General features: G+C 35.9%; 1 protein-coding gene across 1 annotated transcript; it reads left to right on the forward strand.

The window, feature by feature from the left end:
• Positions 1–271: 271 nt before the first annotated feature.
• Positions 272–17,971, forward strand: LOC137927322 (uncharacterized). The gene is made up of 14 exons (XM_068771117.1): positions 272–283; positions 1,756–1,879; positions 4,000–4,146; positions 5,536–5,711; positions 6,892–7,086; positions 8,697–8,909; positions 10,305–10,485; positions 11,006–11,213; positions 11,734–11,878; positions 13,148–13,273; positions 13,392–13,540; positions 14,932–15,169; positions 16,213–16,359; positions 17,861–17,971. Exons 1-14 carry the CDS (start codon positions 272–274, stop codon positions 17,927–17,929), a joined length of 2,130 nt encoding a protein of 709 aa, XP_068627218.1. The 3' UTR covers positions 17,930–17,971.
• Positions 17,972–18,385: the final 414 nt, after the last annotated feature.

The following is an 18,385-nucleotide window of genomic DNA, read 5'->3' on the forward strand; positions in this document are numbered from 1 at the left end:
TAATATTAAAAAAAGAAAAAACTTCAAAGATCATAGAATAACTTTATTCTCATTTCACCCGAGGATATAATCTTAAACTGACAAAAATCTCGTTCCAATTTTAAAGCCGGCGTCACGCGGCGGCCATTTTGATTGAACTGTCATCGGAAGTCTGGGAGCGGTGTCAGCTTATTCAAAATATTCGACATTTTATCAAAATTTAACGCGAAATAACAAACATTTACTACGCAAATATTAATTAGAAGGGACACTGAAATAAATACACGTTAAAATGCATGACAAGGTTCGTAAATTTTGCGATGTTTTTTTCCCAACCATTATTTCTATGTAGAAATTTTAGACTTGCTCGCTTAGTCAAGATAAAAATTTAAAAAGTTAAATCATATTATAATAGTTTTAAATTTAAGTACAAAGATATATACATATATATAGTCCCGGAACGTGCGCTATCTACAGGGGGATTATTTATACGTGTAAAAGATTTAAAGGGATGTATATGTAGCTTATATTCTACCAATTTATGTATATGGTTTTATAAATAATGATGTAATGATAATATAACAGCGTGTTTTCAAAATTAGGATTACTGCATATTAAAATTAATCACTACGTTGAAATTATCGGCTTGACACATTCCAATTGATAAAATAAATTAATATATCATATTTCAAAGTAATGACTTCATATATTTTGATTGTAATTACGTGTTAAGGTTTTTTAATGACAAATGACCTATACATTCATACCTTTAAACATTTTATAGCTACAATCATTCTGTATACTAGATAGAAACATTTAACGATACCATCAAAGTATTTAAACGTTAAATTGTTAATAAATAGAATATATTCGTAGTATACCATGTTAAATTATAGTGATTGCATATTTGTTTCAACTTACAAGCTAACTCTGTATATTTTCTTATATACTGATACTAATTGCGCACCAAATATTGACAGTTCTATGGGGCGTAAATAAATTATTTTGATGCTTTATAAACACAAACAGGCGACATGTATGAGCTATGTGAAAAAACATGGATATTCGAAAGTAAAAAGATATATACTTACTGTTTTAAAACACTTAAATAAACAATTAATTTCCGGAAAGGTAGAGTGTTACGTATATGCCTTCGGGATACTGGAATTCACTTGTTGTATCTATAAACAATAACACGAGCAATTACAAGTTCAGTTCCTCCTGCTTAAAGAAAATGTGTACAAGATTATTTATTTATGAATGTTGAACTTACAATATCAAATATTTAATGGAATCAGGCGTTACCTTGCGGGAAATCTATCCTAAGTATGAAAAAGACCAATACTTAGCCACTTCCGCACATGCAGTGGTAGTCGTGCAACAAGTGCACCGCCCGCCAGCCCGCTGATAAATGCGTATGCGGCAAACAACGCGAATTACACAACTGCCACCGTCAAATCATTCAACATGTGTTTCACCCCTCCACGGAGCATCCTCAGGAGTTATGTTACACCGATTAGTGCCAAACACAGAGACATGCAATATCAAATTAGAATCCCGGAAAGTCGAAGGTATCGTGGTAAAACCTATACTTCATCATTATTATCTTCATTTCAGCCACAGCACGTTCAAAGCTGAACATATGCCACCCCCACAGATTTCCAATACGACCGGTTGGGAGCGGCCTTCAACAAGCATTGCCATACTTCTTGTACAGTTTGTTTTTTTTAAAAGGATGATTTAAATGTGATATATGATGATATTCTTTCCTGACAGATCCTCCGGCTGGCGGATGTGTGGAAGACGTGTAACAAGATCCGCGCAGCCAGCTTCCGCGTGGGGCTGAACCTATGGGACTGGTACAAGCCTCTCGATCCGGATGGGAACTGCCTCCTCTCTGGTATGAATTCCATGTCGACCACTTATATTATTTTGAAAATTCCTATGCCTTGCATTGGACATCTATTGACTGGCCTGATGATAAGGAAGATAGTCTCCATTGTCCAAAAACTAAAAATCAAGGAATATATCTTGACACTCAAATTTTAAAATACCATGGTTAAGCGAGATTAAGAAAAGCTTTTTTTTAAAGTAAAGTTAATGATTTAACCCTTAATAGCCTAGACTTTCAATTTTGATACCAATCTTTTAAACCGAATGTCCACATTACTATTAGTTTTATATAGGTTGGCTGTACGAATTTTACTGTTGTATAATATTCTTTCCAACGAAATTTAAAAAAATTCTATTTTTCCCTTCATCTAGACCCTCAAGCAAACACAGTAATATTAAAAAAAATCACTTTCGTAAATCAGGCTACTAAGGGTTAAGTCCAAAGGTCAAAGGCTTTAAAGTCGTCTTGCTTTGCGATGTACGAATCAACCAAGTGTCGCTCCTTAAATTGTGTATATGAACTCCTCAATGAGAGAGTGATGGAGGAGGCTTTAAAAGGCTGTGCATTGATTACCACGATCACGATACTCGTGTCACTAGTAAAAGATATAGCAGAGAAAAAATAAATGGATTTATCTACCCGGTCATTCCTTTTATCTTTCGTCTTTAGAATGTTGGTAATTTTTCTAGAATAATCTTTAGTGTTCTCTTAGCACTGATATTATTTATTCATTAATTAAAATTACTATCTACTTAGATCATTTTTATGGTGATGGAAGTAATAAGCAAAGTGATACAAAAAAATGATTTGAAGACTAAATCATGTGCACCAATTTACACACCGTCGCCATTGCTCATTTATTGACTACATTGATAATCCTGATGTCAAAATTTCCGTTTTATGGCCTCTAGAAGAATTCCAGATTAACCCTTAATAGCCTAGAGTTTCAATTTTGATACTAATCTTTTAAACCGAATGTTCACGTTACTATTAGTTTTTTTAATAGGTTGGCTGTACGTATATTACTGTTGTATAATATTCTTTCCAACGAAATTAAAAAAAAAATCTATTTTTCTCTTCATCTAGACCCTCAAGCAAGCACAGTAATATTAAAAAAATCACTTTCGTAAATCAGGCTATTAAGGGTTAAATTGAGCTCCCACATTGTCACCCTTTTTTATGGTCACTTTACAATTGCAGTTATTGAAACAATTCTTTCCCCAGGTATAAACTTAGTTCTAAACATTGTAAAAGGATTTTTGACCAAAGCACATTCTTTCACGAAGTCTTTTGCTTTGGACTTTCTTAATTTCAACCAATTCGTTAGGTTTCTTTTTTGACGAAGAGATTTGTTTGATTAATTATATTTGTTATTAATTCTGCCATCTTTAGTAATATGTATTTAAAAAAAAACAATAAATATGTAAAAGAAAGTTAGGATACGTGGATAAAGTTTTTTTTTATAATAATTTCGTTCTTCTATCTTTGAGAAGGACAGGGTCGTTTTTTGTCTTATTTTTTTTTCACTGTCCTTTTCATTTTCGTTCCCTACTATCAGTTTAATTCATTAGGTTCTCTATAAGCAATGTGAACAAAGTAGGCAAAAAAACTTTTTGGTAACACGTAATAATGTGTGTAATGAAGTGGCAGTAAATATGGCACATCCCTCGTATAATCACTGGCCTTTGAAACCTTAAGGTAGACACGGTCTGGGTAGACGTCCCACTAGGTAACCCAGCAGCATCTTTGGGGGAGACCTGTGCCCTTTCAGTGGGCGTCCATCGGCTGAACAAAAGAAGAAGAAGTACCGTTACCATTATTTTTTATTTTTCTCTTATCTGCAATCATTTAGACTCGAGGTCTAGATCAACTGTTACCAACAGTAATGTAAACCAGAGTAAGTTTTAATAGAATTATTACTAGTCCAAAGTTTTCTGGAATTTAAACACAAGCACATAAGAACACCAACTTTGGTCACAGTCATTCTCGAAGATCTGCATCTGGAACTAATTTTAACCCAATTCAAGATTAGAAAAGACCTGTATTATATTTCCAAAATGTAATTCCATCAGTAAAAACATCTGGTAGTCAATGATTTGAATAAAAACCTTATTATCATTTAACAGAGTCCAAATTCGTGTCGATCCTTGCCGGACCTCTGCGATCCGTGATTGGTTTGTCTGATGCGGAGATCTCCCAACTGGCGGACTACTTCCGAGCGCAGGACGGCCGTATCCACTACCATCAGCTCTGCCAGATCATACACGGAGAAGGTGAGGCTGCCAGCTTTTCTTAACACGCAAATAAGTACTTTGATTAAATACACAAACATATTACAACATATATAAGCTGATATCAGATTAATAAATAGATATTTACAAATGTTGTTTCATTAAAAAAATGTACCTTCTAAGTTTTAATACAATAGTCAACTAGTTATAACTGAACCTTCTAACGAAGGCATATACCACATTAAATAGAAGAAAAATTATACGTTTCAAAATAGAAGATTAAAATGTACTCCATTAAGACTCTTGCTAGCTTTATAGATTCTTAACGTTTTTCCATTCATACTTTAGTTTCACAGTTCTATTATAGATAAATAATTAACACGTATTTCAAAATGATCTCATTATTAGTTGGTAACATTTAATAATATGTGAAATGGCAGTCACCGGGGCACATCGCTTGTGCAAGTGACGATCGTTGAGGTTGATAAGTTCACATGGCGATCGTATGTCATGGATTCGATTCCCGGAATGATAAAGTTTACGTAAAAATTACATTGTATTACAGCTTTGTAATAACCGACTGTATTATTTGACTAAACAGGGTGATCAGTTATGGGTAATCTTTATAATAGTTAAAGAAACCAAACACCATATTGAATAGAATATAAGAAAATGTAAAAAGTAATGAGGAATGAATGAAAGACGATACAAAGCGAAAGGGAAAGATTGTGGAAAGATAGAAACGAACGAAAGATAATGTGACGTGTGAAAGAAGAGAAAGAGAAGAAATGTCTGTGGAAAAATTAAATAAATGTTAACTAGTCCCTATCCCAAACAAGATAGGGGGTACGAGAGGCAACAACGGTGGCCATTAAAAAAAAAAACACCGTATCAAAAAATGAGTGATCTCGAAAACAATATAATAACAACATAGTTAAAATTAAACAATGGTAGCCTAGAAGCAGTGGACTTAGATATACGATCATAGGTCACGGAATCGATTCCCGGTATACAATGTTATTTCATTCACACTAGTGCAATCATTATATAGGGTTGCCACTGCTTACTAATAAGCCTCCAGAGACGGGCAGCAGCGATCTCTGCATACAATAATACTACACTGCGATTGGCAACTCGCCTGCCAAGCTTGGCAACAATGGTATATCTCCATAGATATAATTCAAGAGGCCTAGGTCATACAGTGGGCGTCTATCAGCTGATATGATGATAATAATTATGATGAACATAGCATATAATTCGCAATTAGAAAGAAGTTCTAACGGTTTTTCTGCTAATAATTGACGAATATCATTTTTGAACATGTTAAAGCTAGCTGACCCTACTTCCGAAAGTGAATTATTAGTGATACATAGATACGGCTAGATACGTTTACTTGTAATTGTTCCACGTGTAATGTAATATGTACTCTAGATCCGGGAGATCGCAGCAGAACATCGGCGGACTGTCTGCTGGAAGCCTGTCCCCCACCACCGGAGCCTCGCTGCCACACCCTCGACCAGTGGCAGATGCGACGCCTGTGCTGTCTACTTGCAACCATTGCTCAAAGGGACCTGCCACTTCGGCCATACTTCCAAGATTATGAACTTGTAAGTTATGTTAACCTTATGTTATCCACGGTTTGAATTCTGGTGTCGTCTTATAAAAGAAGTGTATATAATATACAGGATGATTAGAAATAGGTGTTAAAACTTTAAAGTGGTGAATGTATAGCACATTTGTCAGAAAAAAAAACTTTAAATCTTTTATACCCATATTTAATGGAATCAGGCGTTACCTTGCGGAAGTCCATCCTGAGTAAAAAAAGGACCAATATTTAGCCAGAGTCACTCTGTGTTTGGCACTAATCGGTGTAACATAACTCCTGAAGATGCCCCGTGGAGAGGTGAAACACGTGTTGAGTAGTTTAACGGTGGCAGTTGTGTAATTCGCATTGTTTGCCGCATACGCATTTATCAGCGGGCTGGCGAGCGGTGCACTTTGTTGCACGACTACCACTGCATGTGCAGAAGTGGCTAAATATTGGCCCTTTTCTTACTTTTATATGAATTTCTGAACACTTGTATATTTTAGATTTATAGTTTAAGTTTACCTTATTTTCCTCTCCCATTGGAGGGATTGTTATAATTTAAATTCGAAATTTTTATCATGTTTTAATCATAGCGATAATAAATTATATACACGTGTAAGTTAAAAGTCAGTAGATTCCATTACCCGAAGCTTGTTAGTCATGTTTTGTGAGCACCTTTTAAAGATCATAAAGCAAATTTTGATTGAATTGTCCAGAATAAAAGCTACATAGCTTAGTTCTGATGAAGCTACGTTCTGATTTTATATGTAAGTAAGATTGGATTTCGAGTTGGGATCATAGCAGTTTCCTCTTGAACTAATTCTAATTGAATTTCTTTCTTTAAAAAATAGATGCTCCTTCTGCAAGGCATATCAATCGTGAAAAAAATCTTTGACTGTTATAAGTCATCTATAAGTATATTTCAAGTTTTCTCATTAAGTCATCGTCAGACAAATATGGTTTTTGAGGAATATGTATGAGTGTAAAAAGTTTATAGCATTCAACCCTTTAAAACTTATTTTGTTGTTTCCTTCTTTGTTAAATGCCAACCCAACCAAGGGTACCACTTTTGTTGTTCTTTTCTTTCTACCCACGAGTTGTCGAACAGACCGTAACGCGAAGCAATCAATCCATATTTATTGACGATGATGTACACATTACTGAATAATTTACCCAATTAAAAACACCTCATTTGCCAGGTTGCAAAAAATGACGGTCGCATCACTTTTGCACACTTTGCACGAATCCTCAACTTTGTGGGCATCATTCTATCTTCCGAGGATTTCAATCTTCTAGTGCGCCGGTTCATCAAAGATTCTTACACCCTCGACTACGTGGAGTTCCTTAAAGCTGTGGAGGCGGTGAAGAAGGAAGGTATCCAAGGACTAGGAGCAGTAAGTTTTTCTTAAGTTACCGACGAGATCCATAGCTATATTTGCGATATCAACATATCTCAGTTCTTTAACCCTTAATAACCTAGAGTTTCAATTTTGATACCAATCTTTTAAACCGAATGTTCACATTACTATTAGTTTTTTTATAGGTTGGCTGTACGTATTTTACTGTTGTATAATATTCTTTCCAACGAAATTAAAAAAAAAATCTAATGTCATTATTGTTTTATTTTATCTATGAGTAGTATGAATATTAAAAAAAAAACTTTCGTAAATCAGGCTACTAAGGGTTAAATTTAAAGAGGAACTATCTTAAATATATGTTAAATATGTTTCAGAGTCTATTTGCGTTAATAATGCGGCGAACATTGTCTGCCGAACTAAGCAAGAATTCTTAATTTAAAATTAAAATTCAATGAAAAAACGATGAAGAAATACTTATCGAATGTAACGACTAATTATGAGCGATTTGATTGTTGCAAACCTAACGCAGACGAAATGTAGTTAATTATAGTGCCATCTAGTGTTCGTTCGTCGCAACTCAGAGTTGAAGTTATAAATTCCATTTTTAAATTAAATTTCCTTCCATCTCAAAGATGTCATAACCTGTCAAGGGTAATCAACATCTATTTTGTTTTTAATTGAACAATTATCATGACAATATCTAGACTTTTTAATGATATCACATTAAAGAGTAAGTTTAAAGTTCTTCGCCAAAAGCTATCGTCATTTTAGTCACAGGATGTGGACATCTTAGATGTTGATATAGGGAATCTGGATAATAATACGGGGGAGGTCGTTGTCTAGCAAATTGTATATATTTCCAATAAAACAAACATATAAGCCGCTCCGGCTTATATCTAGTATCTTCGGACATTCATAAAATGGTAACCTGTCCACCATTGGGCAAAATTGTCTTACTAGTCTCGTCTTTACTTCAGAACCTCAAACTCCCAGAGCCCTTATGTTTTGGGCGTTATATGGCCTGTTCGCTGCCGCTTCGATTTGTCAATTCGCTGAACTATATCTGATATTAACCGATGTTGGAAGATATTAACACTTGGCATGCAAGCAATGTGCTTTGCAGTATGTCTTTTTTTTTAGTGACCCCCGCTATTGGGGGCCTCTCGTACCCCTATTTATGGTGGGACAGGGACTTTATTTGCAATTTAATTTTTCACATGATATTTTATTTTCTCTCCTTTCATATTTTACTTTCTCTTTCGGTCTATTATCTATCTTTCATGCTACATTTCTACTTTCTTACCCTTTTGCTCTGTTCATCTATCATTCTTTCCTCTTTTCTTATTACATTTTAACATTCTACATTTTTATTTTACATTTTTACTTATTTTCTATAATACATTATATATCACATTTGAGTTTTATTTTATCACATTTTATCACTTTGCAGTATGTCGCTGGAACGCGTTTCATATGAAATAATCATACAGAATATATTTAAGTATAACATAAGGGAATTAGTTTTCGATTTACTACGATTTTTCTGAATAACCAAACATCAGATCGATTCACGAAAAAGCACCCGCTGCAACCATATGACGCCGGCGAGTTAAACCTACATGCTAAGAAAAGTTATCGTTTTCAAGGCGTACCAACATCCTGGAGCAGTGATAGACACAACACTGCCGAAGGTGTCGCGGCCGGAAATAGAAGCCGGACGTCCCAGCTCACTTCTGGGCACTGAGGTCTTCCACCCAGCTCTACAGCCACCAAAACCATCTCGCGGTCTGCTGGAAACTATGTTGAGGGTGCAGGAGTTCGTGCTGCAGCGACGGATAAGAGTTTCGGAATTTTTTAGGGTGAGCATTATCTTATTTATCTCACGTACTCGTAACATATATAACTTAAAAACAAACAGAAATTTAAAAAAAAATATTTTTCTAAAATTGGAAACATTTTAAAAAGTAGTTTTCAACATCCAAAAATAAAACCAGCGCATATTTCGTCGATAGAACAACAGTAGCAGTAAAAGTAAGGATGAAAAGAAATCACCTGTTGCTGTTTGATATTCAATAGCCTTAAAATATTAAAGACAATACATTTATCTAAACTCTGGTTCAAGCATGCTCACCATCCACGAGACTCAGGGGCTAAAGAACGAAGCGGTCATCATTGTTGGTCGAACAACAGACACCCTGGGGCTGTATAACAGTGTCTATCATGCGACGATAGCAATATCACATCACACGAACTCGTGTGTGTATTGCACGGACGAGACTCAAGACGCGATCATGATCATCGATGTCGCATAGATACTAACGCACAATCTGAGGATGGTAATAAGGAGTAGGGATGAGGAAGTGGTTGCACTAAGTGTAATCTTAAAGACTGGACATTGTTATGGCGTTGTTAAAATAGATAAAGAGACGTATTTTTTTACTTAAACACTAACATGCAAAATTGTGAGCAAAAAAATTGGAAATATTCAAGGTAAATGTAAAAACAAAGACACGGATTCTAATTTCTGTGGAACATAGTTCCTAATAGTAATATTTAAACATATTTACTAAAACCTATAGAAGTTATTTATTAATGTCTCTTTAAATTAAGAGAACTGGAAAGCATAACATCTTCCCGTAACATTATTTTCTGAAAGTCTATCTAAAGTTAGGAAGAAGGGTGATGAATGGCGCCATCGTCTCCCTAATCAAAGACAAGTGTGATAGTGCCACTTCATTTTCAGATATTGCCGAATAATTATAAAGGAGGTGATAAGTAAATATAATTTAGGGCTGGTAAGAATAAGGAAAATATAATAAATTGGTAATTAGGATAAAGAAAATATAGAAATAATATAACCAAAGTTAGACCAGAAATAAAAATTAAAATTGAAACTGTACCGTGATATACCAGAAGGATGTGGCGAAGAATGAAAGGCGATGTGGTAATGGAAGGTAAATAAATGGTAAGAGAATGAAAGAAAATGTAAAGAACAGAAGAAGAGAGTGATAAGAAAATAATAAAGTCCCTGTTTTCAATATGGTAGAGAGTATGAGAGGCGCCAAACATGATTTCAAATTAAATAAGGTAAGGTACGGTTCTAAGGGCTTGTATCTTATGTACCGCGATATAAAAAATGAGCAAAGTTGATGTATTTCTTTGTCCTATATTTTAATTTAGAACTTGGACTATAAGTGGTTTCACTGCTATTATAACATTGAATTCAAATTAAATGCTTTTTTGGCTATATTCAGGACTATGACCCTTTGAACAGCGGTCGCATCACGCCACAGCAGTTCCGTCGGTCACTGGACCTCATGGGCTTTGGTACCATACTGTCGGAGGCGGAGGTGCTTTGTGTTATGCGTCACTATCTGGATCCTAATGACAAGGAACGTATTTGTTGGAAGACCTTTGAGGATGACTGCGATCAAGGTTTGTGTTCTTATGTGCTCCACCGCGTCCACGGAGTGTGGTGCTCATTTACTTCACCTCTAACGGCATTATAAGACAAAAACATTTACAAACAAATAGTGATATTTGTTTTTAAAGTATTATAGATCAAATTCTAATTCACGATGTTTTGTCTTAACCCTTAGTAACCTGATTTACGAAAGTGATTTTTTTTTAAATGCTCTGTGTTTGCTTGAGGGTCTAGATGAAGGGAAAAAAGATTTTTTTTTTAATTTTGTTGGGAAGAACACACAACAACAGTAAAATACGTACAGCCAACCTATAAAAAAAACTAATAGTAATGTGAACATTCGGTTTAAAAGATTGGTAGCAAAATTGAAACTCTAGGCTATTAAGGGTTAAATGTTCATTTTTAAAATCCAAAAAATGTCTCCTTTCATTTCTATTCTTAATTCAAAAGTATCTCAACTCGAACAATGGAAAGAGAAGCAGAAGTTATTAAACGATGTTATCTAAAAGAATTTAAATTTGTCCCAACCAGTGTTCACAATCAAAGAGTTGGAGAAACACCCAGAAGTACGACCGGGGGCTATGGCAGAAACCATAGCAGAGCTGCCGCCGCCGGGATCTGCAGCCGAGAAGCTGAACGATCAGGATTTAGATCTGGCTGAGGCGGCGTTGCTACGCATAAGAACGGCCTGCAAGGAGAGAGCTCTGGACCTACGTCCGATATTCGGGGATCATGATGAGTAATATAACCTATTTTTTTATTAATATTTTTGCATTGAAAATCTTTCCAGCCATTTCAGAGATTAGCCGAAACAAACAAACAATGTTTTTAATAAAATTTTGTTATATATTACATATATATTTGTATATTCATATACATGTAATTTTATTTATTTTATTTAATATTCTTTATTGTACACGATAAGATACAATAATATATAGAAAAGTACAATGGGCGGTCTTATCACTCAAAGCAATCTCTTACAGACAACCATAGTAAGGAAAAGATAAAAGTACTTATAAAGGGTAGTTCACGTGTACAAAAAAAAATACATATTCTCAAACAAATTAACATAAATATACATAAACATACATAGACATACATACGTATATAACATACATACTTATAATAAAAAAGGTTTTAATATAACACACAGATAATCCAATTTCATTTATTTATATACATTTAGTTATGATTATACTTAGATTGATTTGAAGTATCAATTTCATCTATTACCAACGTATTGTTTGCTTTGCCAGCCTCCGCTGCGGGCACGTCTCTCGCAGTTTGGTACGCAGCGTGCTGTCCAGGGCTGGAGTGCTTCCACCACCAGCACAGCTTCGAGCTCTCGAGCAACGCTACCTGGACGACTGCGGGTTCAACTTTGTTGCCTTGCTCAATGATGTAAGCTTTGTTTTTACGACATGCTACTTGTCTGTCACTGGGTGGAGTTCACTCGGGAAACCGAAGGCTAAAAAGTAATAGTTTTGAATTGCGACCACGAGCCAGTAGATACCTGTACCTTTGTGGTGGTGAAGTGAAATAAACGGATGCAATTGAGAAAATCCTAATTTATTGTACACACAACCACTATACAAAGGTAGGCGCGTCGGAGCGAGAGTTTATTGCTTGCTTGCGTGTGCGCTGATATGCGGCCGGACCGAGAGAGAGACGCGCGCGCCGAGCGACTGGGGATCCGGGCCGCTGGCTTACGTCAAATCGTCAATGCGCTAGGGCGCCCATGTTGCCGCCGCGGACAGGACAGTCCGAACTAGTGGGACTGTCCGCCATACCTTCACTAGTTGGACCGACGACATGATAAAGATAGAGGGGAGTCCCTGGATGCAGGCAGCGCAAACCCGGTTATCCTGTCGATATTTGGGGGAAGCCTGTGGCTGGCAGTAAAAACTAGTAATTATCACCTTTATGCAAAGTCTATGCAAAGCCTTAATATAGAATAATATTGGATCGGATGAACAAAACCATTATTATTTACCACTTGTATTGTCAGTGGCGTACCTAGGGGGGGGCGGTGGGTGCGGTCCGCACCGGGCGGCACTTACCTTAGGGCGGCATTTTTTAGATTTACTTATAGTTGTAAAAAGCAACTTATTCATTTCATATTTATTTTCTTTCTTGAATAATAAATGAAAATTCTGTTCCCAACATTGTAATTTTGTTTAGAATTTTTTTAACAATTTCTATCATTGTCGCTAGTTGCGAAAGAAACTTCTCAAAATTGAAGTTGATAAAAAATTATCTTCGTTCTACAATGAGTCAATTAAGACTACAAAATCTTGCAATATTGTCAATAGAACAAGAAATTACAAATAATATAAATTTTGAGAGCATTATACACGATCTTTCTGGTATGAAAGCTAGAAGAGTAGGTATTACATACGAGTGCATACAAATATGTCTAAAAAAAATTTACTCTGTGTATTAATTAATATTGATTAAATAACTTATATAAATAAATATATTATATTTATTTATGTGTTATTAATTAATTTATAAAAACCACTATTTGATTAACTTATAATAAAAAGGGCGGCAAACTGGAGATCGCCCCGGGCGGCAAAAGTTCTTGGTACGCCACTGTGTATTGTATTTCCAACTTATTTACTGCTGGTATATAAATAAATAAATCGTGGATTGTGACATGATGTGCAGCTAGAGGAGCATCCAGTGGAGAGTGCGACGGTGGCGCCACCCCTCCCGCCTGTGGCCAAGGCTCGTCCCACCAGTGATCCCAGCCAGACCGATATCGTGCAGATACTGGCAAAGATCAAAGGAAAGGTAATCCATCTTCAAAATTGTTACAAACACCTGGAAAAAGCATGCATTACTGAAATATTTGCAGCTCAGGGTATATATATGCTTTGGATAGTTTTGATGAATGTAAAAATAAATGCAGATGGTTCGCGACGGTGTTCGGCCGCGTGACTTTCTCCAGCAGTTCGACAAGCAGAACGAGCTGGTGATACCACGGGCGGATTTCTACCGAGGCCTGGGCTCGGCTGGATTCGTGCTTACACCAATGGAGATGGACACGCTAATGGAAGTGTTAGTATTAAGGGAGTTGTAGTTTTATGACACAGAGTTGTTTACTTTGCGTTACTGTTTACAGAAGGTGAAGGAAAACATACAAAAATTGTTAATTTTCAATGTGCATTTTTATGTTTTACCTATGGATTGAATTTCTCACACTACACAATTATTATATTTTTGGTAAGAAAAGGACCAATATTTAGCCACTTCCGTACATGCAGTGGTAGTCGTGCAACAAAGTGCACCGCCCGCCAGCCCGCTGATAAATGCGTATGCGGCAAACAATGCGAATCACATAACCGCCACTGCCATACTACTCAACACGTGTTTCACTCCTCAACGGGGCATCTTCAGGAGTTATGTTACACCGATTAGTGCCAAACACAGAGTCAGAGACAGAGAGAGTGAATTGATTTTGTTTTATAGATACAATTTATTAATGTTATTCAACACCTCATTAAACATATGTCACATGTATTCTTAATCAATTTTTTGCACTGTTTGGTGAGCAAGGTATCTATAGTGTTAAAAAAGAGTTTAATGTTTAGTAATTACTCATGATTTTTTTTAACTAACTGTGACTATATATAAGCTTGAACAATACGAAATCATTTTGGGTTAGTATTTAACAACATCCGTGCCGGATTTATTTGTGAAAGTTTGCATGTGGTGTTTTTGACACGGCGCAGTGTATCGCAAATAATGTTCACTAAAATGCTATAATTGCTTTTTCTACTGTGACTAATACAAGATATAAATAAATGAACAGAATTGTACCTAATCTCAAATATTGTTTTAAAGGAGTGAATGAGGTCTTTAAAGAGTCAAATGTACCGAAAAGCTTAATTTTTATGTTTGTCGTTTTAAACACGTCATCCGCTCTTTAGAGAAAAATCAATCAATGACAATGAATGATGATGATGAAATCAATGACGTGTCTTAGACGTCAACTGTACTGAAGAGGCTGATATGTTTTAAGCATATTTGTATTACGTATCTATGTATTTATTTCTGTCGTGTGCAATAAAAGAATATTAAATAAGTAAATATATAAATTTATTGCTGCCCGATGATTAAGAAAAACAAAAGCCTTCCACCTTATGCGTCCTTGTAGACCATAACTGCATACAGTCAATCATCAGTAAATGTTTCCTGCACTCGTCCGCCAACAATTTGGACAAACTTGTTAAAGTCGACGGATGAAGAACATGTTACTGCAAGATTTCTGTGCACTAGATGGTTACTCCAATCTGTTGAAATGCTAATAGCTCTAAAGGTTCGCTATTAATATAAAAGAAGTCTTAAACCTTAGAATCTAAAAACGCCACTTCGCACCCAAAAATGTAAAAAGAGCCTTAAAAAATCTTGTTAATAAATTACTAAAGTCTGGATTAATTTGGTTCTAGGTTCTGTGCCCCAACCCGGCGACGGTATGTGGACTACGACCGCTTCTGCAGCACGGTGGGCGAAGCTCTCACCCAGGGTGGACTGGAGCGCGCGCCTCTCCTGCAGCCAGTGCCCCACGCTCCGCCACCACGCACCACCAACTTCCTCACCTATGAAGAACGAAACATCGTCTCCATGGCTCTCGACAAACTGTCCAAGCACCACGACCAGGTCTCCAATATCCTCGAGATATTCCAGGTAAACTTAAAAAGCCAAGCCAAGGTTCCTTCTTGTCCACTTGCGAAGGTATCCCTCTGTAGAACCATCATGATTACACATGTTCTTCCAAGAGCACACGACTATATATAGCACAGTCCAAACCGAGATCACTTCTCAGGATTAGTCGTGGTCATACATTGGAAAGGATATGCATATGATCAGGTATATATCCATGTAACTCCTCAAGTTGAAGCTCCCGATAAAACCCTATTAACTTAATAACAACAAGACTTAGGGTAGAAATTTTAACAGCCACACAACATCCGTTAAACAGTGGTACTCAACCTTTATTGAAATGTGCTTCAGCAATCTTTAACTTTGAACATCCATATAACGAGTTTTTGAGTATTTATCATCCAAAAGTACTAGAGGACAATTAAATATCCTATCACCTTTAAGCTCTATAATCTTATATCAGTAATTACTCTATCATTCGTATCCAAAGATAATAAGTTTGGTTTTGTGGACTAATCCTAGCATAGCGTTTTAGGCAAATAGATCGTTTCCAGATTTAGAAAAGATGTACTAAATTTTTCATTACAAATAATAAAAATTGCATATTTATTTATATAAATTTATTCACACATTATTGTATTAGGGGAACCGGAAAGTAATGTCGTTTCGGCGCATGTGCGTGTGCGTGTGTGTGTGTGATAGGTCGCCAGGTAAAAAATATAATTAAATCACTTGGTGTAAACATAATAATCTGAAATCATCTCATTTATCGACACTTAGGCGGATAAAAGTACACGGGCTTACCTAGTATTTTAAATAACACATTAAGCCTTGAATAGATTTAGTAGCGTCGGAAGAAAATTTTTACTTTACGTATCGAGTCTTGTTTAACTTGGTTTTTAATTCCCTACTGACATGACATGTAAAAGCGAGCTGTGATCGGATGGGCGGGGCGTAATTCTGAAACTATCCAATCTGAAATGCTGTCATTTTTTCTTATAACGAAAATATATCTAAATGCATTGTTGAGTCTCAAATCTGAAGTAAAGGGTTGTGTGTGTGCACAGGACGCGGACCGGGAGAGATGCGGCAGCGTATCCCCGCTGTGGGTCCAGCGAGCGCTGTGTCAAAGGGGGTTGTTGGCTTTACTCTCTGCGCGGGAGCTTGCGCTGGTCTGCAAGTGCTTCGGCTACCAACGCGGATGTGCGGACGAGGTGACTCATCTTTTAATATGTTACTAATACCTCTGAATTACTGGGTCATCAATATGTCACTAACAGTTTCCCCTCTGAATTAGCCATTAATATATCACTAGTAGCTTCCCCCCGGATTACAGAGTCATTATTATATTACTAAAAGCTTTCCCTCTTCAGAGGGAAAGCTTTTAATTCATTAGTCATTAGTATGTCACTAATACTTTCCCCTGTAAATTAGTGAGTCAGTAAAATGTCACTAATAGTTTCCACTCTGAATTACAAAGTCATTAATATGTCGTTAATAGCATCCACTTTAAATTACAGAGTCAGTAAAATGACACTAATAGCTTCCACTATAAATTACAGTCACTAGCGTGTCACTTATAGTTTCCGCTTTAAATTGCAGAGTCAGTAAAATGTCACTAATAGCTTCCACTATGAATAACAGTGACTAGTGTGTCACTAATAGTTTTCGCTTCAAATTACAGAGTCAGTAAAATGTCACTAATAGCTTCCACTATGAATTACAGTCACTAGTGTGTCACTAATAGTTTCCGCTTTAAATAACCGAGTCAGTAAAATGTCATTAATAGCCTCCACTATGAATTACAGTCACTAGTGGTCACTAATAGCTTCCTCTTTAAATTACCGAATCAGTAAAATGTTACTAATAGCTTCCACTCTGAATTACAAAGTCATTAATAGTTTTCCCTTCGAATAACAGAGTCAACGAACTGGACAACAAAAGATTTTGTATTTCAATACCTTAAGTCAAAACCGCAGTGTTATTGATGGACCAGTGGACTTTTACTCATTATTTAATTTATTGTTTTTAACCTGTGGCGGATTTAATTTTATATAGGCATTCAGTACCACTCAAGCCAGAGTAGTAGAGATAAGAGTCCAGTGTATAAATGTTATAGAAAAGGTATTTAATTATATGTTAATTTATAAATACTTTTCTTCGTATAATTACTAATAACCACATATTTACGATATAAGTTGGCGCAAAAGTGGACAATTAGTTGTCAACAAGCGATGGAGTATAATCTATATATGTACATTGTAAATGTCAAGGACAGTGACATTTGGCGCCATTTGTAAAAATTAAAGCTCGTTCACATTACCACAGTAGTAACTTCATAGATATTGAGCTCGCTTTAACAGGAGGTCTCAAAGTTAAAAATTATGACATTACTTTTGCATCACCTGTTAAGTGGGTAAATGTAGTGACGTCAAGGGAGCGGAAACAATTTAAGTTTAAGAACCCTTCCGCTCCGTGAACTGAGTTCAGATGAAGCTGTAAAAGCCTTGGGGCTTTCAGCAAAGAAAATGCATCACGGGAAGTTGACCGATAGTGTTGCAATGTTTGGGGCAGGACTATGCCGACTATGCAGGAGGCATCTATCAGCTGAGGTGATGATGTTGAAGAAAAGGATATCTTTACGTATCTTTGCGAAAAAATTTAATTTATTATAATCAGTTTAAGAAGTACACAAAAATCTTCATCTGCTTTCAGGTGGATTACCGCGCGCTCTGCAAAGCGCTGGACCTGGTGCACGCCACATCCAGCGCCCAGCCCTGCTGATGGCTGCTCATATTTTTCTACCGTATGCGTCAATAAAATTGTCTATTATACCAAAAAAAAATATTTCTTTTACCAAAAAAAGTGTTTTTTTTTTAATAAGTCGCTATTTTGTAACCATAGTTATTCAGAATACCAGTCTCGATTAGCAGAGAGAATATAGGAGAAGAACATCGCCGCACTGGTGAGTAAAGAGGTATGTCCCTAGACCTTTTTAGAGTTCTGCAAAAATGTTGAAAGGAAAAAAAAAGCAATAGAAAAATAAAATCAAAGAACAAGAATAATTAAAATAATAAACAAGAGTGATAAAATAGCTGTGATAATAGAAATGTAAATTAATTGCGATATAGATAGAAAATAAACAAAAATCAATAACTTGTTAAAGTTAACTTTTTAAGATAACGTAAATTTTAGAACTCTGGAAGGATAGCGATGAAAATGAGATGTTTGTAAAGTATG

Source organism: Battus philenor, unplaced genomic scaffold, assembly GCF_028537555.1.
Source record: "Battus philenor isolate CCGP_79_NKW_IND1 unplaced genomic scaffold, ilBatPhil1.0.hap1 SCAF_10, whole genome shotgun sequence".
Taxonomy (NCBI): domain Eukaryota; kingdom Metazoa; phylum Arthropoda; class Insecta; order Lepidoptera; family Papilionidae; genus Battus; species Battus philenor.

What these genes read in the sequence shown, in the direction of transcription:
- LOC137927322 (XM_068771117.1), top strand. An exon ending in ATATTCGGGGATCATGATGA is followed by an intron (nt 11,214 to 11,733) that starts GTAATATAACCT and finishes TTGCTTTGCCAG; the next exon opens with CCTCCGCTGCGGGCACGTCT. An exon ending in ATGGACACGCTAATGGAAGT is followed by an intron (nt 13,541 to 14,931) that starts GTTAGTATTAAG and finishes ATTTGGTTCTAG; the next exon opens with GTTCTGTGCCCCAACCCGGC.